Source organism: Simochromis diagramma, unplaced genomic scaffold, assembly GCF_900408965.1.
Source record: "Simochromis diagramma unplaced genomic scaffold, fSimDia1.1 OVJJ01000320.1, whole genome shotgun sequence".
In the NCBI taxonomy this organism is placed as follows: Eukaryota; Metazoa; Chordata; class Actinopteri; order Cichliformes; family Cichlidae; genus Simochromis; species Simochromis diagramma.
The window spans coordinates 8,791,074-8,818,205 of NW_024386773.1; the positions used below are offsets into that span (position 1 = coordinate 8,791,074).

Consider the following 27,132-nt stretch of genomic DNA (forward strand, 5'->3'; position numbering starts at 1 on the left):
AATCATGTAATTTATCACCACATGTAGCATGGTATTGTAAGAAAAAAAAGCAGTTTGCATAATTTCCAATTGTAGAAAACAGAGGCATGATAATATTAAGTGACAGATTATAATAACAACATACCCAGAACTTTACAAGGAAGAAAGCATTTTGGGGCCCTTTCTCATAAAGCTCTTTGAGCCCACCCTTCTTCTCAGGGAACTTGTCGTAGATCTGCCGAATGTCCACAGCCTCAAGGAGCGGATCGCTGTAGGAGGGATTGGTTTGTCCGATGTGGACAAACAGGTGTTTGCTGTACTATATTGGACAGAGATAGAGCAGATGATAAACGTTGGCTATAGGACTTGATTTAGTACAAGGAGCACGAACAAAAAAAACCAAAACAACTAAAACACAGCCCTCATGTATTAATGCCACTACACTTTTAAACAAGTTCTTATTACTCACAAGCTGTTTGGTTGGGATATGGTGCAGACCATATTTAACTCACATTGTCTGGGTCCCTCTGGACCTCCATGAAGGCTGAGTACTCCAGCAGCCTCAGCTTAGAGGAGGCAATGGTCCGATCCTGCCAGACTGGCACTGCAGTAGCGGCTGGTGCAGGAGGTGGCGCCAAGGGCTCATAATCTTCATGTATGCAAACACATATGCATAAGCATTAATATATCACACCCATTTTCCTTTTCTGGTTTCCATTTATTGATTTATTTTGTTCAAACTTACTTGGTATGGGTTGGTTTACAGAACCTGGTAGGCTCGAGTATGGGGGCTGTGCAAATGGTTTGATACTGAAAAGTAATGAATGAAAGTGAGAAAAAGACTCCAATACCAGATTTTTGTGACACGTGGGTACCTCAGTTATGCAGAATTGTTAGTGTATCAGTGTAAGCATGTGTTGCTGCACCAGCTAGGCGTAAGTCCACCTGCTTCATTGCTTAATAGTGATGCAAAACAGCATCATTTAATTGTGCTTTTGCTGACAAATTCATAAAAATGCATACAATTATTTTGTGTGAACACAAATCATCAAACACTACAAGGATTCATCTACCACATTCCTCTTTTCTTAATAAAATCTGAAGCAGTCTATTGCCTGGTGGTGGTGATGGTGGTTTACATCAGTGCAGAAAACATACAATGCAGTGTAGAAGAGTTAGTACTGCTTTGTGCTCAATGTTGAACCTTGGCTAGGGGGAACTTACGCATGGCTGGTGCGGCCAAGCCCAGGAGTCCTTCCCGGGTTGAAATCTAGAAGCAGCCTGGTGTACAAAAACGTTATTCATTAAACATTCCCTGCAATACCCACCTGATATTAAACCTAACCTCATCAGTGATTCATTTACTTATTCATGCTTTTACTTATCTCTATCACCAACGTCTTACTTCAGAAAGAATACCATGATACCACAAAGTTCCTGTGCGTTCAGTGCAGGGGTTTACTTACTCCTGAGAAGGTCCAGGCTGTCCTGGGATTTGAGCAGGCCAGAACTACAGAGTAAAGAAGAAAATAAAAGTCAGTGCCCATTTGAATCACTTCAAACTGCAATGAAAAACATTAACGCCTTTTAATTGCCAAAAATTGAACAGCAGTCTCACTCTGGCTGGTGGATACGGGGCCGGAGGCAGTGGTGGAAGATGTTTATTTATTATACTCGGAGAGACGATCTGTGCAGATGACAGCGCTGCCATGTTCTGCAGGGCTTTGTCCTTAGATGCCTGATCCTGCAGGTTGACAGAGAGAAACAAGAGGAGTCAGCCACAAGGTGGCAGCCTAACCTCGGCATAATCCAATGCAGTATGCCATCCTAATGATAATACAAAACAATGACACTGTTTGTGTATGTTTCATAAATGATTAATTAGTCTATTCTAAATAAAGTTAACATTGGCTTAGCTCAACATTCAATCTATTGTAAAGTATCAATACAACATTGTTTTGAAGATGTTTGTTTGAAAGAGCAGCTGTCAGAAGGAAGCAAAGAGAAGTACAGAAAAAAAATCAAGGTCAGTGTGTTATAAGGCTCACCACAGGAAAACAGAATAAAGAGATTCAAGTTGCAAGAGCACACATGGACAATTTAGATTAAAATTTACTATGAGAAACTTGAAACGTAGCATAAAAATGATCCAAATGCAGCCAATTGGTGTCTAAATTACCTGGAGTATTTTTTTTGTAAATTATCATTATTTTGAAAGTACACATTGTTTCTCAATTACAAACATGTCAATTCAGATTTTTGAAATGTACTATTTTCCTCTTTTTCTAATGGCAAAAAGCAATTTAGCCACCAAAATGTGACTTTGCAATTTAAAGAAATACGCCTCAGAAGCGAGAACCCGAATCAAAGAACGACACCTTATGCCAAGCAAGCAGAACTCTGACTTTTGGCGGAGGTTGGAGGATATTAAACTATTGTAGCAGGATGTGGAGCAATACTGTGCTCAAAGCGTGGCTGTTTTCGAAGCATTGCTTCATTGCGGGATTGCAATGGGTTGGGGCGCCATGCCAGCAGAGGGCCATAGCAAAGGGACAGTGCAGTGTTGCTGCCAAACAAAGGGGAGGAGGGAAGCATATTGCACAAGTCAAATTCACTTACCAAATTCATCGCCTGAATCAAAAAAGAGAGAAACCATTAGTACTGTTCAATTCTCAAAGCTATATTGAGGTTAATCTTTTTTTTTGGTGGGCATACGTATAAATCTGAGCGTTCAAATCCAGGTCCATATTTGATTTTGTTTGTATTGTGAAAATAATGAATAACTAACAATTTCAAGTTGTTGTAAATATGTGGGGAAACACGAAGCCAATTCATTATTTCATTGAGGAAAGAATGAATTTGATTTTTTTAAAAGAGGATATAAAATCTGAGTGCAATTCAAAACATAGGATTATTTGTTTTATTTCGATAACTCAGCAGATATAAAATCTCAAGGAAGTTAAATCCTTATAACTTGTTACTTAATACTTATCGCTGTGCAACATATGAGATGTACAGCGGGTAGACATTTGCAACTGTTACACTTCAGATGTACACTTCACTTAAAGAGCGGCTCGGAAAACCTTTTTTTTCTTTTTTTGTTTCTAGAACTTTGAGTTGGATAAACTCAGAGTCCGTCATGGCTGCCCTCGACCTCTGGGTGTTAACGTTTCAAAACCAAGGCAAAAAGTAAAAATGACCTCGTCAATCCTTGCACCTATCAAAAATGCACTCATGATGCATTATAAATCCAAACAACTGAACTAAATATATAATCAGTAGTTGATTTACAAGTTAAGTAAATGTTTAATGGGCTTGGTGTAAAGTGTATTAAATCGATTATGATTTTTTTTCTTACATGGACACAGAAGGAATGAGGGTATCTAATGCTTTCGTGTCAAAACAGAAGAAAATAATCTTTATTCTTATAAATTCTAATAAATTATTCCATGTTAACGTTTTCAAACAGAAAGTGGGCTCCTTCATCCTTTATGTCTTGTCCAAACAAGACAGTAATTTTAAAAGTGTATTATTTTTTCATTAAAATATTCATGTGAGATAATTAGAAGGACTAATAAAGTGACCTCTGTGAGACCTGTACGGTTAGCGGAGAATTTGTAGACAAATAAGGGAGGAACAGGGTGAAGATTTCACCATGAAAAGTCTATGTAATCAGAAAAACACATCTCATTTTAAATGGGGTCTTTGTATTCAACATAACCTAGGAGTTTGTAGACAGCTCAGAAATAAAGTCAAAATTTATGAAAGGTGATGCTTGATGCATCTACTTCTTTTTAATTTAGAATACTAGCCACCGTTGGGTGCACTGCACTGAATATAGGATGTCACCACTGACAAAATGAGACTACACAGTTTTTTCTTCTGTCTTTTTAAACAAAGAAAATCCCTGCTATGAATGCCATTTCCCCCCAGATTAGTCTGTGTTAATTCAAGTTTAGGCTTAGGTTAGGATTCAAAAGATCACAGTATCTTTAGTATCAAGTAGTGTCTGGATATAGTTTTTTACTCATATGTGAAAATGCAAAAAACAACAAAAAGCATAAAGAGTTGAAAGAGGATTTACGAAGTTTGAGAAAAGTCAAAAGGAGGCACAAGATTACAATGGAGGATTATTTTTCTATGTTGACTTTTACAAAAGGCATTACAAAGAAGCACACTCTAGGAGCTCAGGATGTCAGAGACAGTTTTAGGGAAAGAAAAGGTCTCAGAAGAGTATAGTGTGATGCAGCAGCATGACTGGCACAAAGGAAAGATACATAGCTGGAGCAACATGCAGCTAAATGATCTTTCATTCAAATTTCATCAGCTTGTGCAGCATTCATTTCAAGTAGAGGCTAGAGGATGAGATAGAATAATTCAGAGGATGAGATTGAATGCATTCCTACAGCTCAAAATCGTAGTAAAAACTCTCTCTGTCGGTGCATTGTATGCATGGCACAGATGCAATATTATGATGATTTCTAAAGCTTAACTGTTAAACAATAATGCGCATGGCAAGCTTGCATCTACTTATGCAGCCAGAATAAACCTCATCTTAAAGCAAGGACTGATAAATATATTCACAAATTAGCAGGTTAGTGCCAAGCCAAGCATTTACCAGCCCCACAGGCCGCAGTGAAGCGCATACCTTTAGCTTTGACTGGATCTCGCGAGATTTTCTCCGGGCGAGAACCTGCAAGTGGCTAGAAACCTGCACAGAAAAATAGCCAAGAGGAGGAAAGAAGAAAGGAGACAGAGAGAGAAGAGAAGAAAGAGAGAAGCCGTAACCAAAGAGGAAAGAGACGCCCAGTCAGTGTTGCCGGGAGGCAGGCTGGCAGCACCTACCTTTATACCCGCCTGGTATTCACGAACTTTCTTCCGTGCTAACACCTGTATGTGACTAGACACCTAAAGGGGTGTGAAACATCATTTGAGCATAAAAATAACATGCATGCAGATCCATGCACACAGGCCACACATCTATACAAGTGCTGATACACACACACACACACACACACACACCTTTTACAGGATCATGACACACACTAAGAAATCTACACATAAAATAAGAAAGTGGATTTAAAGGACAAAGCCGTTATTTTTTCATATTAAAGTCTAGACAGTTAATTGAATGAGCTAATTAATAAAAATGATAAGTTAAAGGTTTATTTATAAAGACAAAATGTATTTGTTTAATGTTTCAGTTTGATAATTTGTGGTCTATACTATTTTTGTCCAAAATAAAATCAATTGTTAATAATAATAATAATAACAATAATAATACAGTAAATTTTAAAACCAGACTTGTCCTCTGAAGTACTCATAATCCACTTTTTTTTTTAAGGAAGCCACCAGACAAAGCTGTTTTGATGGTGGATTTTTTCTACGTCACCCAGTCAGCAGCTGGACCCAAACATTAAAGTCGTAAAAAACTTGATTACCTGTTTTCTTGTCCGGGTTTTGCCTGTTCTCAGCTTGATGTACCTCGCTATTAATTCATTGCGACCTGTAAAAGAGAGACAAAAAAAAATAGTGGGGGCTTATCTTACAGGATGGTAATTGGATTACACTAAGCACAGACAGACAAACAGCAGGTGTCTCCAGAGTCACTTTTAATACGATGACACACAAACTGGCAGACAGATTGAAAAAAAAAAATATCATTCAACATTTGGAGATTACTTGCAATATCACAAATTGGACAGAAGGTGGCACTCTTCTCAAGTCTTGATCTCATGTCAAAAGAAAAGTAGTGTGGCATTTCTCAAAGCTCAGAACACTTGTCAGGAGCCACAGAAACACCTCTGTTTCCTATAGGGAGATTTTTTTTAAGCAAATTAGCAAAGAGTACATTTATTTGTTTTATCCCTGGGTTTTCACTAGATTGTTTCACACCTCCTTAAATTCAGCTCACATGGCCCTGAAGCCTAATTACAAAGAGTACTTAAAAACAGAACCGCGTTTTTTTTTTTCCCCATGCCATAACATCTACACTCGACATTCTGCACAAACAGGTTGTGCAGAGAACAGGATTCTATTTCGGGCTTTCACTGTCCTCTATATCTACAGTGCGGCGCATGTGATTCATCAAGCCATACCTTTTCAACAAACTGCAGCTGTGGTCATGCAAAAATCATCTCTGGAGTATGAGAAGTGCAAAAAGTGTTATTATGTTGTCTCAATGGAAAATCAGTCCATCAGTGCTTTCAGTTATCTTCTCTGCCAAGTCACGCTTATTAGGTTTCTGTGGCTGAAAATCGGGCCAGAGGGAGAGGCTGAACTGCCGTATTATTATGAATAATGGCCTTAACTCTGCTAAACTTGCTGACATAAATTTACACCAACAAAATTGGTCAAGATGCGCCTTCATGAACACACAAAAGACTATGTGTCTAGATGTTCAACAGCTTTCCAGACACATAATGGCAGCAGAAACAAGTCCTGTTTTTTTCACTTTAGCACTTGGCCTCCGGAAGGCCATGGTTAGTGCAATTACCATAAAAGTACTGCAGGCCATCTCCAGTAGGCTTGCAGTACTCACCGTACAAGCCAACCACTCAGTCCGGCAGTCGGCCAGCAGAGCAGAGCTGAACTGTCTGCCGATACTGAGGTAGTCCCTCCCCTTCTGCCCCGGGCCAAGGATGGACACACCCGCTTCAGCGCCTCCGCATTCCTAGCATTCCTCTAAGCCTGTCACATCTGTGCTAGCCAGTCTGATTGGCCTGGGCCCGTGAACACAGCCAGAACTCGGGTGAACACACATATGTTCATATGCACTCCCAGCCCTGGGAGAAGCAGGGGTTAGAGCTGGAGTGAAGGCCATCAGGATGGGGTAAGGGGCAAAAGGGCAGCTGAGAAGGGCAGTAACTCTTGCAGGAAACACAAAGCCATAACTGTCTCTGCCAGCAACTGCCACCTGGCAGTAAAGTAGCCCATTTCCCAAAACAACAGCACCCTGTGACCCCGCAGTCAGCAGACAGCCGCACCTGCTGCCGACCATCCCAACAGAGTGTGGCAAAGAAAGAACAATGACATCAACCCCCACCCAACTGTCACTCTCAATCGCTTCAGCTGGCGAAAAAGCAATGCAGCAACAACAACCCCACAGTTCTGATATGAATATAACCGATGTCTCACTGTACATTACTGTGTACTGAAATTAACTTGGTGCTACAGGCTTGACCAAGAAAGATAAGAACTTGAAAGATGTGGATGAGGTGTAACTCGCACACTTTCCGGACTACAAAGAGGTTGAATAAAACTCAACTTTCTGTTATGGTGATGTCAAGATGTTAAGGTTTTTGAAACTTCCCACAGTGATGAGCAAAGTAATGGCTCTGAATTGTGTGGTAAATGATAACCTTTCACCTGTTGGACAGTGAAGTTCTTTAGTTGAGGTGCTGAGAACCAAGTCTTCATTTTGTGGACCTTGGAGGTGTAACTTATTTTGTAAAGAGTTTTTCTTTTCTTTTTTTTCAGATGCACAGCAGCTGAATCATACTGGTAAAGCTTGCAGGGGAAGGCCTGAACAACTAAATGTAGTACCAGGAATTATGTCAACCATCTGAAATGAAAAGCATGACATCCTTTAAAGATGTTACCTACAGCTCATAAGGAAGTGACTTTGTTTTTTTTTCTTTTTTGTTTGTTAGTTTTTTTTATTTTAATTATATATTGCCAATCTCCTTAAATGGGTACAAACTGCACAAGCCAACATTATAGCCCAGTTGTAACTAGATTACATCTAGACACAGGTAAGAAAAATTGGAATTCAAATTGTGGATAGTGATTTTAAGCAAAGGTGATCCCGCACCCTTATTTTAAGCAGGAATAAAAAGGTTCCTGACTATAAAAATATATGGAGGCAGTAGGTGTAATATACTCCGAAAATAAATTAACAAAATAATTCATTCATTAATTTCTTAAAAACATCAAAGCAGTAGCAACAGTGTATGCCAGTAGCTGTTTTGTGCTAATTAATACTTCAGCAAGTTCTTCTTTAGAAAGAATACCCAGAAAGACCGGTTAGATTAGTTGATACTTTTTAAGGATACTACTTCCTTAAAACTGTAAGACATTAAAAAAAAAAAAAAAGCAACAGAGAATTACTGCGTCTTCAATCCGCACCCGTAGTAGCAACATCTGCTCAGATTTGACACGGTCAGGGGGATCAGAGCGGGAGTAGCACGGACTGCAGGGGATCATGACAGGTGCTTACAAAAACACAGACACACTTGTACAGTGGTATGCAAAGTCTCATTGTCCTCTATTTTCTCTACATTTGGTCTTTCCATCTCTCTTTCCGCCTTTTGAACTGTTTATGACTTTTTTGTTGATTGCTCAACACCCCCTCAGATCGCTGCAGGCTGCCATTCTTAACCTTTTCATTGACAAGACACGCCTATCTTTTTCTTATACTACATTACTGCTGGAATTTTCCACTTACACACCAAGATAGTGAGCAAAAAGGTACTCTCTCTTCACTCCCCATAACCCCCACCACCCAGAACCTTTTATACGCCCTTATTATCTTCTCTCCTCCCTTGTCATAACACTGAGATAATCCAAAATTGCTAACATACTGCTCAGCCATGACTGAAAACATTCCTTATATCTCAGTGAGTAACTGACAGAGAAGCTACATGGCTGCTCAGTCATCATTACAAACCAAAGCTGCCCACCCCCTTTTCTTTTTCTTAAATATGTCCACATACATGCTGTGTTTTGTCAAAGTTGTGCACATGCACCGAACCTGCTGGCAATTCAACATCAGTCCACGAAGGTAGGAACAGACATAAACCCTTGTTTAGCACTCAAATCTTTCTCTACTTTTATTACCCAGAGTGCTCTTTAGTAGTGACAGCTGCAGGTCTAAAAGAGAAAAAGGTGTGTGCTTTGGGTTTGACACACCTGTTGAGGCCAGAAAACGTAGGTGAACAACATGTCAGCACAGCCCCAAGGCCAAACAAGACGGGCAACATTTTTTCCATCTTCTAACGACACTTCCTCTAAATTTACTGTGTGCCATGAGCCAACCATTTCATTTTACCAAGAATAAAGTTCCTGACTCTTGTTTAAATGTTTTATTTTTCATTAATCTGAAAAGATGCATACGATAATCTTTACCTGTAACAACTGAGTTCCTTTAATCTGAACAAATGATCTGAAAAAGCAACCAAAAGGTTTGACATTTTGGTAAATATTTACTTACGAATAAGATGAGATGACTGACTCCCCTCACCTGTCTGTTATAAGGTTATTAATATAAGCTTATAAGCTTGCATTGTAGCATAATATGCATTATAGCTTGCATTGAATTTTGTAAACAGGTTGCTTGGTCCTATCCCCAAGTTTTAAAAAAAAATCCACAAACAAGCAGCTCTAAAACTTGTTAAAGGCATTAAGTATATTTAAAAAGTTGGAGCATAAAAAATAAAAGTCAAGTATGGGGGTCATAAAACCATTAAAGTTTGCTTTTATAGGGGCATGAATTAGCTACTTGACTTTGAGACAGTGACCTCTGAGTCTAAAACATAACCAACCTCATTGGTGTTCAATTTTTCAATTGTAGTGTATTGCATTTTACTTCCTGCATTGAATGCAAGCAGAATCAAGCCAATTAATTAAATAATAGCAACTTAGGGTAATAAAACTTTAGTGGCAATGTGTCGTCTTTGAGCAATATTTTTTTCTCTCTTGGACACTGTACTTGGAGAATGACTTTTACGGCGCCCTGCAGCTGCTAAAACACCAGTTTACACAGAAAACCTTAAATGCAAATCAGAACCATTTACCATTTACTCTTTTAATTTAAAGCTTTTAATTTCATGGTTGTGCAAGGGGCAAATTGTGTGTGCCACACCTTCTTCTAAAAATGCCCCTATACATTCTGTTATTAGCATTAATTAATTTCTTTTTACCTCTTACAAAACTGCTACAATCACTTCTGTTGCACTACGTAAGATCAAAACCAACTTAACAACAATACAATACAATATAGTAAGAAGAGGCTATTTTGAACTGGACTCATGTCGGTTGACAATTCTGGAGCTGTGACAGAATGAATATATTAGGGGTGCAACAATACACAAAATTCACGGTTCGGTTCGATACTTTGATGTCAAGGTTCGATATTTTTTCAATACAAAAAAATGTTCATGCTTTTTTAATTTGTCATTTATTAAAATTATAAATATATATTTTAACTCAAAAGTACAGTTTTTAAATTTAATGTTGCTGAAACAACAAAGTAATAAAAAAAATAAATATATCTATAAATCACTCATCTTTGGAAAAGAGAGTTTATTACAGAGAAATGGCTCTTTCCAAAATAAAAGCTATACTATCCGCTTCTTCTGGGCTATATTCTCAGCAGCATATTAAACATATCAGGTCCCCATAAGGAGAATCATGTGCTAACGGCTGTCTAAATGACTCGGGTAAAGTTAGTAGCATGCGTGTTTGTTGTTTTTGTCTGCTTCCACTTGTCTTTGCACTAGGATGATGTCGGCGTAAATGTGCAGTCATATTCATTGTGTTCCCACTAGAGCTGCCAGCGTTAATCTGAAATGACGTTAACGCAACAACACTAACGAGCTACCGCGGCTCGCCCTGTGCAGCAAACTGCGCTAACGCAGTAGTTATCACCCATGTAATTGAGCATTGCTGACACATCCGACATACTGTTTTACTTTTGTCCATGACGCGCTTACCTTCAGGGTCATACTTCACATGAAGACCAAAATAGTTCCAAAGGCCAGATCTGAATGAGGGTGGGGGAGGTTCAATTTGCCAAGTTGCAACAGCTTAGTTTCTGTCTTGCTTGCTTGCGCTGCGCTCAGTGGATCTGCACTCGACAGTGCAGCCTAGGCGGGCGGAGTAGTCGAACGCAGATCCACTGAGCTCTCAACACAGACAGCCTTGTCAGAAGAAAAGTTGATAAAATAAATTTAAAATTTTGTATTGTTCGATACATATGCCTACCGAACTGAAAGCACTGTATCAAACGGTTCAATATCGATAAGAGTATCGTTCCACCCCTAATAAATATATGTATATATATATATATATATATATATATATATATATATATATATATATAGAGAGAGAGAGAGAGAGAGAGAGAGAGAGAGATTTACTTTTTAACATTATGAATCTGATTGTTAGCACATGATTTAATAAAACTTATTGTTGGGCTTATTTGAACTTTCTGTCACCCCTGAGCTATGTAAGTGACTGGAAATGGCACTGGGAAGTCTAGACAGGCTTGTGGAGCAGTGAACACATGAGTATAAAGTAGTCTTTTCTTGCGAATGGAAAATTGCAAAGGTTTCCCAGCAAATAAAAATCCTGGAAGAAAAAATGGAATTCCCAATGGGAGGGATGACTTGCCTGCTTTTGGAGGCCATTGGAGTCTGAGACTGCTAGGTAGACAGTCTTACATACAGTGCAATCGTTAACATTCCCCTAACCTCACGTCAGGGCAGCTTTTAGATGTCTGAGGTAATCACCTTGTGAGAAGGCTTCTTCTGGGGGCATTCCTTGGCTCTCTCAGCAGAGCCTCAGATGACTTATTGTAAAAGGAGAGGGTGTTTAATGCTCTAGAAAAAAAAAGGGCTTCTAAAAGGGGTCTTGACAGTTTGTTGCTGAAGGGGCAGGTTTGTGCAAAGCCTGCTTCTTTGTTGGTGTTCTCATGACAAATGTATGGAAGGGAAGACACAGCACTGCACAGCTAAAGTGGAATACAAATTTACTTGGGTAAATTTGAAAATGCTTCAAAAGTTTATGTGTGTGCAAAAGTCAAAGCATGTTCTAAACTAGCTCTGGCACCTAGTAGAAATATGTCACAATATTTTTCCCATTATATCATATGTATATGTTTATGCATGATATTCAAATCTGCCAAAATAAAAAGTTGATAGATGTTATTTGATTTCATATAAAAATTAAAAATATAAAATATAAATCGCATATAAAATTAAATCGCATTGGATAAAACCCAACCAATCTTGTTGTCAACCAGTACTAACCTGTCATAAGTGTATCAGCATAGGTGTATCCTGTGCGCTAGACACCTACATAAAAATTTAGATCTTTGGGATAATTTGTGCCATCACATAGTGAGAGCAAACTGAACTACATTATTTACAGTATATGTATATGTCATTTATTTGTTAAATCCATGCTAAAACTTTCCTTTTTTCAGGCAGATTAATCTGTGACCGTATTTAGCGTATCAGCAAAACCATAAAATATTCAATTTAAAATTATCCAAAAGAAAAGCAGTATGTCAGAAATATTTGATAAACAAACTAATTATTAGAAATTCATCTACGCAAACAAAACTTTAAATAATTTTTGAGTAATCGTTTAATCCACCACGCGTTTCATGACTACTTTGTTCCTTAAGGCAGGTTGAGAGTAACAACAGAAGCTGCAGCAGTGGCTGAGTAATCTCAGGTATGTGCCTGTCCTTGAATATCCGAATCTGCTGAACAAATGAGGATAAGATTCCATCTTGGTTGAATCATGCCAAAAGAATCCCATCTGACGTCAAGCAAATAAAAGCCACACAAGAAACAAACACCGATGCTTCTAAGATACACAGTCCCTCTGACATTTTGATGGCCATGATTGATGGTTTTTATGGTTGCACTGAAGCTACAATAAGTTTAAACTTTTAGAGCCTTGATGGACATTAATTAAAGGGCAGGAAATTCTTACTAAGCACAAGGGGGCTGAGTTACAATGCTGAAAAAAATATCACTGCAACTTAGCAAAATCAAAAAGAGGGCACAGCAAGTACAAACGTAAAAAAACCAGCTTGATTTCTCGCATTCAACATTTATGGCTCTTCAGCTACATTTCCAAGATAAAATAATAAAATCTCATTAAGAAAACAGTCTCGACATTAGGAATGGGAGAGTACGATCAAAATAATCAAAGACAAGTGTGTTAAATTTCCCACACCTGCATGCGAGTGAGTCTACGGAAGGCCTTGCCAACATATCCATCTGGAGCGTTTCAGGACATTAGGGGCTCAACACCTGCAATTTAATGGACACGCTGCAGGAAACAGCGCAACTATTCCGAAACCATATGGATGTTTAAACTCTTCGGCAGAACAGCAGGCCAATGTGATGTTTTTGTTCTGAGTCTCGATTCATGCTGGGCTAATTATTGCTAATTTAACTGAGCCATCCTGCATCAAACGCAACAGTTCTCCTGAAAACCGGCTTTAACCGGTTACCTAAAGGCAAAATTCTCCCAGTGATACCAGTGTGTTTAAGAAAAAAAAAAAGTATATAAGATGTTGTTCAGAGATAAAAAGAAGACAAAGAGGTTGTGTGTCTAACAACATAATGTCGAGAAGGACAGGTTGTGAAATAGTAGGAGGGAAAAAAAAAAAAACCAAAGCAATAAAAACACTCTGAAGAAAAAGACAGGTGTAAATCAATGGGAGAGCAGCCGATTTGCTCTCAGGACAGCAATAACCAGCTCTGAGAGTGCTGGTACGACTGGAAGAACCTGCCCCTGGGTCACAGCACAACAGGTACAGACTTGTTAAAGAGAGCTCTGAGTGGAAAGAAAACATTCTGTAGCAAAGTTTTGAGCGCAAAAAGAAGAAAAGTATTTTTCTCATTTCTTTTCAGGAAAGTATTACCAGTGTTTGTTTTTCTTTTAGCCACAAGTCTCTGTGGAATGAATGTTTTTCTCATTTTCGTGCATTCATTATGGAGTGGATTTCCATGTAATTGTTGTTCTTTTGTTACTCTGGCAGTTATCCAGTGAACTCACCATACATCTTTCCCTCATCTGACAAGATGATTTTCCTCCTTCCACAGGGAGGGTAGATGGCGAGGGCCTCCTGGAAGCTCTGCTCAATGTCTGGGGACCACACACCCTCGGCATCCCCGTCCATGGTCTTGTCTTCATTGTCCCCGTCCAGCCCATCTTCTGGGCTACCGTTGGCACTCCACTCGTTGGACGCAATTGTGGCGGCTCCACCTGGGCCCAACCCTGAGCCCCGGTATCAAAGGATCTGTAGGTGATCTGTTGAATACAGTTGCATAAACATTTTTAAAAGTCCCATACTGATCACAACTTTTATGATCATCACCAGAGCACAACCCAACAAACAGTGTTTTTCACCCAAACAGCAAGTTAAAGGGTCTGAGGAAATGTAGAAACAGTTTATTGTTAGTCCAGCGTTATTTGGAAACGCTCATTGAAAAAGTATTGTCTGTTTTGCCAAATCCATAATTTAACCCTTATTTGTTGTCAAAAAAGAATATAAAACAAATCAGTGAAGCACAATGTTTCACTTCAGTTCCTATTACTATTATAATTATTATTACTATTATATATTTTTTCTCCAGTAAAACCTCACCTAGTAGAATTTACAGATGTTGCCATAGTAGAAGTTTGATCTTTTATCAAGATCAAAGCCATTGTTTACACAATGGCATCCATGCTGGTCCCAGCTTTACACTTAAATGTCCAAATTAAGCGTGACATTATCTGGCAACACACATAAAATTGTCTTATTTTTGTGCGGAGGTCATGAATTTGATGGACACGCTGTGATATGTGCTAAGCAGCAGGCAAATGGGTCAGGAGTGAACAACTGTCTCACATTGTTCTTAGAGTTTATGAAGCAACACTGCTGAGCTTCAAAAAAATAAATTTTGACTTGATGCCTTCTATGAACAGACACCAGATAACCTTGAGGAGATATCTAGTAAAACTCAATCAATTCAGTTAAATCTAAGACAACTCAAATTCGACTCAAATCTCAAATTTGTCTTTTTTCTTTGAAATCCTCACAACTGGAAACATTTGACTTGAGCAAAAAAGATCTCCTTGAAAAAGGAATGTTGTTCATCTATACAGCCACTACCTTCTTTGACGTTTTTTTTTTTATTGCAGTCATTAAATTTGCAAGAATAAACAATGCAACCCGTAATCATTATGATAATTTCCTTGATTTTATGTCTCTGAAATGGCCAAATGAATTCAAGATATTCCATAAAACGAAGTTTAAAGACCTCACTAATCAGCGCTGGCCTCAAAGAATTCTTGTGGTCTGGGAACTGTGTTCCAGTGTGGTTGGCTTATGGCTGACTGCAGGCATGGCTCTTAAGTATTTTTCAAGCTGCTTTTTCAGCATTGTATTGTTTCTAAAATGGAAGTCTATGAGGTAACCATTATCCTCCCAGGATGCTTATGTTTCTGCTTCAGCATTTCTGCAGATACTGACAAAAATAAAGTATAATGGATAAATACAGACCCCAGCCAGTTCTTTCTTTCATTACTGACCATTATTTTACGAGGTTTAGAAATGCAGGATATCATAATAGCATAAAAATCAACCCATAACATTTCTATTCTCAGGTGAAAATATAAATGAGTAACAATAGTGAATAAAACCCCTGTTTGTAATGGCAGTTTTACAGCCAAGACATTTATAACATCCTCTCTATATTGCAAGGTAAAGAAACTACAACTTCACAAATGGAAACAACGGTACAACACACTACGAGGAACTTGATGAAACAAGAGAGAATAAACTCCCTTTTAACAAGAAGAAACTTAAATATAAGTATAAAAAAAAAATACTATACATACACTATAATGTATGAAATTCATCATTCATGAGCACAGGAATCTCTCCTAGGCTTTCTTTTTCCATGCTTTTCATCAGTACGTAGAACAACACACACACTTTACAATTACTGTAGCTATAACAAAATGTCTGATGGTGAAAAGCAGAGGCGAAGGATTAGTGATGCTTTCATTCCCTTCCCATCATCATTTAAAAGGAATTACAAAAGATCAAAGGTGAATAGAGTATGGCAATACTGTTCCTGCAGTGAAATTCTACCACAAGCAACATGCAACATTAATTTTGACACTGAACCAAAGCGAGAGTTTGAGAAATATCCACAAGTCAAGCTGCTAATTTTAGCTGAGAGGGTCCTGGTTACGGTGGACCCTTTGAGACAGGGTCACGGTGTTAAAACTCAACACTGAAACTGAGCACTCATCAACAGCTCAAATGATCTCAGTCCTCACGAATCACTGGGCTGGACTGCTCCCAGTGACTGCTAGAGTTGGGGTTAGTTTAATTATAATCTATCTAGCCAATTTGTGGGAGGGAAAAATTGTGATACTTTACTGATAAATAAGAATCAAAAATGTGTGCAAGTAAACAATTAGAAAGCCCTGCACTGACTTGTGTAAAACCATTTCATAAACTATGAATTGCCATTTAATTACTTATGTAGAAAAGAAAAAAAATCTGGTTTTAACTTCTAAAAAGTGATGATTTCTTACATTTTGCACTGCTAAAGAAACAAAACAAGAAGTGGAAAACAAACCAACAATAAAAAAGTTTGGGCCTACAATGTCATGTGGGTAGATAAATTAAGACATTGGGAAATGCTCGTTATGGTTTCCAACAGCAAAATATGATGATTTCAAGTGCAATGTTTTATTTCACCAACATCTCAAAACCCTAAAATAATCAATCTACTATAATACATGGCATATTCTAGCATCACATCTTTACATTTTAGAAGCTAAAACCATAAAATGTGTAAGCAGACTGAAACAACCACAAGAGTTTCGCCAGTGCGATTTTTACTTTGTTGTCACGCTGTCCGCATTGGAACAAATTAAAAACTAAACCAGCACAAAAGGTCCACTTCTACAAACAATAATGTAATCTTCAATACACGTCTATCTCAATCTCAAGTATAGCATACGGTGGTCATATAGCTTGGTGTGAAGATGTCTTTCAAAGTATGTCATTAATGTGTGCGCAGGTGCTGCGGGGTAACGGGCTCAGTAAAGCCGAGACCGTAATCATAGGCTGATGGCACAGTTAGGGAGGCGTGGAGGGAGAGGTGGCTGCTCTGTTGTTTATCTCCAATTATAGCAGAGAAAACACTGCGAACCTCCTCTGCACTGTGAGCAGTGAAGAGCCGCAAACAGCGCTCAATGTAACATCAGATCCGACGACCTCAATGGAGCTCCAAGTGCTCACAAGAGCGTGTTCAAGTGAGGTGCTGCAAAAGAGAGGCTCTTCACTAAGAGAGGGGCCTGAATTCCAGACATGTCCTTATTAAGAAAGGGCTGCGAGTGCTCACTGTTTCTCCTCCTGCCTCCCTTGTGTCAACCCAGCGCCCTCCCCTCCCTCCCCTCCAACGAGCACTCAGAACGTCTTTACCCAAATAAGGACAGGAGACCAGGGGATGCATGTATGGGAGGAGGAGTGGGTGGTGGGTGGGTGGTTTGGATGGTAGGTTTAGAGCAGAGGGGGAAAAGGGGTGTGTATGGGGGGTGGGGGGGGGGACTAGGGGGGGACTTTGGAGGGGGGAAGGGGGGGTCCAATTTAGGCGTCCACTTTGGAGTCTGGAAAACAGTGGGATTGTTCCAGCTGGAATGCAACATCAGCAGTGAACACGCTCCCACTTTGTGACGCTCAGAGCTCAGACTAGAGGGAGGGCATTGTCAGTGGAGCAATTTTTCAATACATCTCCGAGTGGAGTCACAGGATTTAAGTCAGGACAATGGCCCCGACATCATGATAAATGTTGGACGGACAGTCTTATGGACTCAAACGCAACAGCTAGTTTCATACTTGTAGAGAGCTCCAATTAAATGAGTCAGCATGAGGAGGTTTGGGATTTAGTTGTCCAACATGATTTACTCCCAAAATACCAGTAAAGCAGTTGTAATTAACATACTGATTCAATTAGAAGATCTCTCACCAATGCACTGTAATGTCCCTTCGAGCCAGTTTGGGTGAGAAACTCCACAGCATAGTAACAACTTGCAATGATTAAAATACAAACAGTCCTCAGTGTTGATAGAAAAAATAAATCAGTTGACTGATGTTGAGTGGCATTAACTGAATGAGCATGTTCGATGAGCAATAAGTACTTGTGAAGCAAAGGTGATAGAAAATCCTCAGTTCCTCATTCTCTACTCGAATAATTTACAGTTCTTTTTCCTGTTACATGAGATTTAAAAAGGAATATCCTTAATGTTTTGGGCTTGAAATTAAATACAAATTAAAGTGAATGACATCATTCTGGTTTTGCACACCAAACACAGCCTTAACTGAAATGGCACTCCCAACAGCAGCAGCCTCCTCTAGCAGGAGAACGCACCTTGCAGTGTGGCAGGAGCAGCTCAAGGAAAGCAATAAAGTGCTCATGCCTTTTACCAGGCCTCTAAATTCCCAGATCCCAATCCAGTAAGCATCTGCATGTTACACAAGCCCGATCCATGGAGGTACCACTTGCACCCCACACGTCCTAAAGGATCACCTACTTCTGTCCTAGTACCAGTAACTGCAGGACTATCATCAAAAGGTCCTACATCGATAATAGGTCAGAGCTATTTGGGTGGCAAGCTTGCCATTTTAATATCATGGCCTAATTAACATTTTACTTAAGAATGAATCAATTGTGTTGTGTGAGACAAAAATGAGACGGTGGTCACTTTCATGAGTAAACCATAGTATGAAATATAAATCTTATAAGGGTGATTTCTGTTTCTTTTCCATTCAGCTTAGACAATTGTGACACACTTTGGCTCATTTTAATTTGCTGACATTTCATAGCACAATTGAGAAACTGTTATGGAACTGATACTGATAATAACCAGCAGCTCCCATGTACAAAACTGTGTGTAAGACTTTTAGATCTTTTGCCAGATGGAAACACTTTTTTTAATGTGTCCTGGTTGGATGACACACTGCTCTCACATTTTACATAAAAATCAGGGACACACCTCCCCTCCCTCTGTCTGGGAGTCAGGCCATGGGACTCTGAGACCAACATGCTACAGAATTCCAATGTGCAGCAGGAATGTAAATAACACTGCAAAGCTATGTGGCTCGCACAGTCACTGAAACAGCACCATTCATGCACCAGAATCCCTCTACCCATTTTCCCAGTCCTGTACCCAGCGATCACATTACATTCTGTTTTCAGCAATCGGCTTATCTCTGCTCCGGCTCCATCTACGAACTGACCGGAGTTTGTTGGCACTGCTTTGAGTTTACCTTCTTCTGAGACAGGGCTGTGTGTGGTAAAATGTACCAATGAATTCCAGAAATTCTACTGAGTCACTCTCAGCTGGCTTGCTTGAGGAAAGTTGTCAACATAGCCTTAATCAGGAAAGGGAATCCATAAGTCACACAGAATGGAGGAAATCACTTACAAACACCTACAGGCCGAAAAACAGATTCTGTTTCTTTCAGTAAAAACGAAATAGGTGTCTTGGCATTCAGCAGTTGGTAGGATAACATTTAGTCAAACAGAAAAGGCAGAGCTGACACATTTTTATTTGTTGTCTGTTATTCCTCAAATTTATCTTCCACTGAACATGATATCATCTTGGGTCTCTCAAATGGACCAACCAGATGGGTTTCTACTTACGCAGCGGAATTCCAAGACTACAGTGAGGCAAGACCTTGAGTCAAACTTTCTCTGTCATGTCTGATTTTTATGGCCTGACGGCAACATCTCCTCTCGAGTCCAGCGGTGGGAAAAGAACATCTGTCGAACCTCGAAGACGTTTAAGACCAGACAGGATGGATCATAGTAATACATTTTAGCAGAGACTAAACATCCCACCGTGAGAGCCATGTGAGCCCACTGAGCTAGGACAGCAGTGTAAGTACCAGAAGGGCACAGTATGTGTCCAATAGCTTACAAGTGCAAAGTTAAGCTTTAAGCTTCTGCTGTATAGCAATAAGGGAAACTATTATTTCAACGCCCAGGTTACACGTGTCACAGAAAGGCCTCCCAAAAAAACAAAACCACAACTTAAAAAAAATGAAGCCAACAGCTTCAGTTCTTCTAACGGCCACTTGAGGCTGGCTCCTAAAGATCATCAGACTCCATAGACCCCTATGCTAACATTCAGTCATGGAAATTACTTGTTTATAGCCATATACAAAAAAATATTTCGGTCTGACTAGCCAACCCTTCTTCACAGCAGTACAGGAGCCAAATCTTTTTTCTTCTTTGTTTTCTGCTAAAGTTAGGGATGTGACAGAGGGCCATACGCATCTTTTCTAAACAGTCTACAGCATTGTGGGTCAGCCTAAGAGTCCTGGGCCCACCGACTTCAACAATGGACCCATCCTGACAGCCCATGATAAGTATTTTACTAGGTTTTATTTTCTATTTTCAAAATAATTATTTCAATAAAAATGAAACTAAATGCCCTCCCGACCAATTACAAGTGCCCATTTCACAATGACAGTACTTGTTAAATCCGAGGGAGCATGTCATGGTTTAGCAGAGCAGGAAGAAATTTTCCCTCAACTTTCTGCTGTCGATGTGACGAGCATAATGTTTGACTCCATTTGAATCCGTTTTGGTTCCACTGAACTTCTCTGTTTATGAGTTATTTGCACACTCCGTGAAAAAAAAAATTTGTCATGAGAACTGTTGACAAATTCATCACTTTTCATTAATACATTTGTTTTTTCTTGCAGTTTCTGGCTGTGTAAAACGCCAGTAACAAGGCTTAGATGGAGAATGAAGTCAATGCAGCAAATACATTTTCTGTTGAAAATTGAAAAAAAAAATGTTATAAAAATAAATTCTTAATTTCTTTACTGCTTCTTTTTAAGCAGTAAAGACCAGACAGGATGGATCATAGTAATACACTAGAAGCTTTAATAATAAAACCATCAACTACTCTGGTTACTCCTACTCTGAATTTAAGGTAGAAAACACAATCTTGTAAATGTAACTCATTTAAAATTTTAAAAACACCTGAAGTAAATATAACATGAATTCTGTGATCTCTAATACGTTGGTACAGAAATCATCCTTTTTTTTTTTTGCCATTGTGATATTTAAGCCTTTAACAGCAACTATTAAAAAGTTGAACCTGGTCCACAGGACTGAAACAGTAGAAGACACATTGGAGCCAAGGTTATAAACAAGATATCTGACACAGCCATTAGATATATTTGCAATATATCTTTACAGGTGTTTTCCTTTTATTTTTTAAACAAAAAATTCTACATGCCTTATCAAAATGAAGGTGTATGTAATGCAACACGCGCATTTGCTTTAGGATTTTGTTTCAGTGTGTCAGCCATAATTTTTTATAGAATCAAGTTATTTATAAACCTCACTAGCTGAATACCAGGATGCAAAAACCTATTTTGGCTGTAATGTTAGTACATCTGATTCATTTGGCCACTTGGGGTAGTGCATATCGTTTGTATTATTATTGTTTTTTTCGGATAAAGCACAAACAAAGCACCATGAAAGGATCAGCTTCCTTCATCTGTTCACATCTCTGTACACCCCATGACTCAGTTCTACTGACTCATGTCCCAAAGCAGATTGTTAACAGATTTCCTTCAAATCTGTCTCTTCCACTGTTGATCCATCAAGCCTGTTGTGTTTGCATGTCTCTCTGTCATTGCTCACAGTCGGATTGTATATTCTTCCATCTGTACACTACAAGATTTGTTCCTGTCGTTATAAATGAAGTCTTTGTTTAGTTGCTGTAAGAGTTGGGACACTTGTTGGCAAAGAACAGGCCCCTACTGGCAGACATAAGCCCCCCCGCTTAGCTGGGAGTAAAACACACCTCCACTGAACTTAAAGTCTCGTGTATACACAGTTACAAATCACAGACCCAAACTCCTCCACATTAGAGAAGCACACATCTTGTTAAGGTTGAAGGGTGCTCACAGCTGTAGGGTCAGTGCTCTCGTTCAAAGTGAGACCCCCACCACACACACCAACAGTCTGACAAACACACACACACATTTAACAGGGGAAACAACAGGTCTTGGCGGCAGAAGGAGCAGCTGCTCTCTAAGGTCAGATTACAGATAAAGAAAACATTTTAGGTTCCGGGCCAGGAAAGCTGCTCTCTGACAAGAGCTAGAAACATGGCCTTATTCCTCCTGACACAGAACACACATATGCACATGTTTAACTGCAGCACTGCTCCTTCATTTAGGAGATAAATCTAAGGTGATGAGCTGGCACAAGTGTCAGGCTGTGTGCTCTCTGCGTTTGCTGAAGGCACCACTGCCTTTTTAAGACTCATGAAAGCACGAGCCCATCTTCCAAAAAAAAAGGAAAAAAAAAAAAAAAAAAATCAGTCACCACCTTCCCCTCTCCCTTCTGTGTCTGTGTTTGGCCCTAATAAATTCTCTCCAGCTCCTCCAATAACTTCCTCCTACTTCCTATCTGGCAAGGCACTCAGGAAACAATCAGAGCTGAGAGTGAGAGGAGGGCTGGACGGCCAACAGCTCACACGGCAAGAGACAGAAAGAAAGGCAGAGGGAAAAGCTAAGACAAACACATGAACACACACGTACCACATGCACACTCTGTCAAGTCAGACATTTGCAGTTTGATACCAGCTGCCTGCCCGAGGAAAAAAATAAGACTCAGAATAACGTCTTGCACGCAGAAAAGAAAGCGATCTGAGCTGGAAGTGTCTGGCACACATTCCTCGATTATTTACACCATGAAAATGAAGAGAAATGACTATTATTTATTGCTTTCTTTTAATCATTTCACATAGCATGGAAACCGACTAACATGCTGCATGGAGGCAAAAAGAGGTGGCTGGTTTCCTATGAGTCACAGAGTCTAAGGCGGATAAATGAGTATCACACGTCAAGGCACAGCATGAACATAAGGCCCGATTCATTCATTTGTTGTTCTATTTTAACACTGGATGCTGCTGGCTATTTGGTCTACCTTGAACTGTGACACGTTCAGAGATTTAAGCCTAATCCAGATGAAAAGGGAAAGACTGACACAAAGCAGGGCCAGAAAGCCAGAGAGCTTTTTTTTTTTTTTTTTTTCTTTACAGCCTGAATCAGCATTTTAATCGGAAATTTTCTGGGGAACGTAGCAGAGAAGCCATTCTAGCCTGAATTGGTCATTTTGTGGTGAGAGGAGCGGTTTAAAGCCATAATCTGTGAAACCTTTAAGACATGCATAACTTTGCAGCAGAATGCACCAGCCAATAATTCATGCAACCGTATAAATCGTGGCACAAGGCATTTAAAAGCAGCCACGGCTGTGATCAGAGCTGTATACGAGCTGTATCACAAGGAGAAAAAAACTCCAATCTTACATAAAAAGCACACCCAAAGGTTAAACTTGTTCTTCTGTTGAAGACGAAAGTTTAATCAGCCTAAAAACGACTACACCTGTGATGTTTTATATTAGGAGCAACTAAAATGAACTGTGCTGCAGAGGGAGATCATCCCCCAACCCAAAACACTGAGCAGAGGGATTAAAGGAGTTTCACATGAGTGCCCTTGGGTCACTGGAGCTCCAGTGCGACACAGGCCACACACACACACACACACACACACACACACACACAGACACTTTATGAAGCAGTGCAGGAGTAAGCCTCCTGTTATTTATAATGGAGGCTGGAGAGGAGACAGACATTGTCACAAATAACATTTCTTTCTGAGTTCTTCTTCTTTCGAGTAAAGAAATGTGGAACATTGCTAACTCTTGGTTGCCAGAGGAAGAACAACTAAAACCTTTAGCAACTTGGGGACATCTGACACAAAGAGTATTCTGTTCTCAGCCACTCCCCAGCTCCTCCCCTCAGTGGTCTGAAGAGGAGGCCAGAAAGCTTATCTGTTCAAACCTCATGGTTTGGAGGATATGTAAACATGTGCAGTGAATTAATGTGAATAAAATGTTGATAAATTGCATTACTGAGGACTTTCAAAGTGAATTCTGTTTTGAAAGATTTTTACACTTTCTTTTTTGGCTCTATGACTCCAACAAGTAGCTCAGTCCAGCCGTTACTAGCTGACAGTGTCAAACTGCATATTGTAATCCAGATCATCATTAATGCCTTTCTGCTGAGAGCTGCAGGCTTTTCTCTTTGCGTCCTCACCGCACAGACATAAGTGGTATTTGTTCAGGTCTGGGTTGACAGAGGCAAAAGTGTCCACCATTTGGATGAGAACTTCTGAAACTGGTGCTAAAAAGCGACCAATGTCTGCACAAATGGGCAAAAGCTCATTAGCTGGTCTTCTGTGGGTTTGACACAAACGGGTGAAGCTGCTACTGACAAACGGTCAACAGACCTGCATCCAAAGTAAACTCTCTGCAGCGCAAACACAGGATGCACTTCACCACTGGAATTAGCCCTACACCACAAATAATTTGAAATACCTATAGTAGCTACAGTTTCTGATTAAGCATATTTAAAAAGAAAAATCAAAAACATAAGGGGATTGATTTGTTACCCTAATGAAGAGAACACATGCTCATTAACTCTTCCCTCTACTAAACAGCCCGAAGGAACACAGCTGGGGATGAAAAAAGGAGAGAAAACAGCCACTTTTAGGGGATACTACCACAAGTAATCTAATTGACCTCCGTGACATGGTAAAGCTATAAAACTTTCCCTTAATTTAACTCCTACACAAGTACAAAGTGTAAATGCTGAATCCGCAATCGCTAAGAAATATAAAGTATGTTCAAGGAAAAAAAAAAGACCACATTGTACAGTGGGAGGCCTGATGTATTCAGGCTGCATGAAAACAATGAAAGAGAATCTGACGGAACAGCAGAATGCTTAATCCTCTCCAGATTTACCCATCAGCATCAAAATCTATTATTAGGCATCTTGGCGTGTCTCATTTACCAAGGGCACATTGTTTGGTTGTTCATGTTGGTGTTTCATTTCAGAACATTTCCACATGTAGGTCTTAAGCAGGCCCCAAACTGGAGATCTGGCTTCTCAACCATGACCTAACGTGACAGCAAGAAAAGAGACACCCTATTTGATAGCCGATTATCCTTTTGCTTTAAAAGGCTTTAGAGCGGGCTTAAAGGGCTACACCAAATCAATGTCATACTTTAATTTACAACTGTGTTTATGAAAGACAATGATGTGAAAGAAAAGAAAAAAGAGAAAGGCTTTCCTTCTGCCTTGAATTTTAGGAAATGTTGCAGGGGAAACAGTAACAGACGTTAACAGGTTATTCTGCTAACAGCGACCAACCTGACAGACCGCATTCTGCCGTTGAGTCAAACGTGTTGACTGTCAGTGATTTAACTGTGCAGTTCATATGACCGCGCAAACTTAGGATAAAGGAGGTGCCAACGTTTGGCTCTGTCAAAACGGACACATATTATTTTCGCCTAGGTCTCTACTAACCACACACAGTTGTATAGCAGGTGTAGCCTGAGGTGGCACTCATATAATTATACAATTAGCTCGCTACGTATCCATGCATCTCAAATCTTCACCTATGAATTATGTACTTAGAAGGACTTTGCAGTGTATCATCACATGCCACGTTTGAAAAAGTCAAGAACAAAGAACTACATAGATAGACAGATAGTTAAATAGATAGACAGATAGTTACTTTCTATAACAACTTTTATTCTGTGGTTTACACTGCATAGTCTTGTACACCTCAATATGCATGTACATAAATAAATTTAGATTTTTCTTTAAGGTGTAATTCCAGATGTGAGTGAAAAAAAAGCTTTGGTTTTCTAATCTAACGCTTTGATTCATTGCAAACCATTTAAAAAAATCATTCATATTAATTTGTTGAGTGTTTTGATGAAGAAAATGCTTGATTTAAATTTAGCCTTAAAAATGTATTAACATACTACAATGTTGTTCACAGTCTGCCCGGCAAGAGCTAAAGCGAAAGCAGACGTAGCTGAGCTGACACACACACACACACTTTTATATGAGATAATCTTGGTTTGTTTAGGCGTTATCAAGAAAACTACTCTGTATTTGTAATTCCATGTAGGAAGCATCAACAAGACCTCCAGAATTTATTTAACCTCGCTTCCTAATCAAGAAGCTGTCTTACCTTAGTGATGCAGAGGTCCAAATCACGCTGATGTTGTGTATTCCTCTAAAACGTTTTCGTCCAAATCGTCTCTCTCCGTGCTTGTCTGTAAAACTGTTGGATTCTTCTTGAGGAGCAAGGCTGGAAGAGTTGGATCCAGGTATGAACTGTCCGGGACAGAAAACAAACATGTTTTTCCCATTTCCTTCTGTCAAACGAGAAAACCCTTTTCTTTTCTTTTTTTTTCTTTTAGGTAAAAGTATGTGCCAATGAGCGGGCTACCGGTGGAAATATGATTGCACATAGGCTGTCAAAGATATCCATGCACACTGGGAAAGTCAAACACAATAGAGTATCAAACTGCAAATGTTTTCTTCCCTCCCAACGCAGGGAGCTCCGCGGAAAAATGTAAAAAATGACAATGATCTGAAAACTTCACCGAGACAAGCGGCATGAAAAAACTCCCCAGAAAAAAGGCTGTGGACAGAAAGAGGGAACATTTGTGGAAGACTTACCTTTTTATACTTGCAGTCAGCTTATTCTCCTCAGTGGGGGAAACTGATCAATTCAGTAACTTTGTTATATTTTGGCGCGCTGTTGTTTTCCTTAATATTTCTCAGAGGTTTGACAGTATAAGTGGAATGTTAAGTATGACTTTGGTATGAAATCAACGCACTACACTGGAAAACGAAGGGGGAGGGAAAAAAAAGACTTTCAAGGAGGAGCCATTGGTGCGCGTCAATCAACAAGCTTTTGGAGGGGGGGTAGTGACTTCACCGCAGGCCCCGCCCACAAAATCCCTGAACGCTGATTGGAACCTCTTGTCCGAAAAACCAGTCTGGCAGTACATACACTCGCAGAAATATGTCAAAGGTAGGAAATATATAAAGGGCATTTACATAAAAACACTGGAACAGTCTTTAAATGAATCTTTCTAAAACATCATCATTATTATGTTTTATTACTGTAGATAACTTTAAAGAAACATGGAATATTTAATGTTTCAAAACCTTAATGCAATTTTTAAAATTTTCTAAATAATAATATATAGGGTTTAAAATGGAAAATTGTGCAGTTAGTTACATGTGGAAATATTATCCTATCCAAAATATTAGTGATAAAAAGATGAGATAATATGGTATAGTATATAAATATAAACAGAACAGAGAAGATCACAACAAATTACATCACTACTAATCACTACTGAATAAATTGGATTTATATGTTGGAGGTATTTTCACCTGCTGGCTCATCCCCAAGAGGCGACCACAAGCGATGGGTATGCATATCTG

General features: G+C 39.3%; 1 protein-coding gene across 8 annotated transcripts in view; it reads right to left on the reverse strand.

The window, feature by feature from the left end:
* tead3b (TEA domain family member 3 b) overlaps positions 1 to 26,531 on the reverse strand; it is a 29,382-nt gene extending 2,851 nt beyond the window's left edge. The window contains exons 1-13 of one of the 8 annotated variants that reach the window (XM_040006621.1): positions 26,356 to 26,531; positions 25,862 to 26,007; positions 13,777 to 14,031; positions 5,421 to 5,485; positions 4,825 to 4,887; positions 4,628 to 4,690; positions 2,599 to 2,610; positions 1,598 to 1,723; positions 1,446 to 1,489; positions 1,204 to 1,260; positions 725 to 789; positions 492 to 628; positions 125 to 298 (exon numbers count right to left, since the gene is read on the reverse strand). In XM_040006621.1, the coding sequence (XP_039862555.1) occupies positions 125 to 298; positions 492 to 628; positions 725 to 789; positions 1,204 to 1,260; positions 1,446 to 1,489; positions 1,598 to 1,723; positions 2,599 to 2,610; positions 4,628 to 4,690; positions 4,825 to 4,887; positions 5,421 to 5,485; positions 13,777 to 13,900 (930 nt within the window). In that variant the 5' untranslated portion in view covers positions 13,901 to 14,031; positions 25,862 to 26,007; positions 26,356 to 26,531. The remainder of the gene's footprint in view (positions 1 to 124; positions 299 to 491; positions 629 to 724; positions 790 to 1,203; positions 1,261 to 1,445; positions 1,490 to 1,597; positions 1,724 to 2,598; positions 2,611 to 4,627; positions 4,691 to 4,824; positions 4,888 to 5,420; positions 5,486 to 13,776; positions 14,032 to 25,861; positions 26,008 to 26,355) is intronic. The other 7 variants (XM_040006633.1, XM_040006651.1, XM_040006640.1 and 4 more) reach the window with 7 other exon arrangements.
* Positions 26,532 to 27,132: the final 601 nt, after the last annotated feature.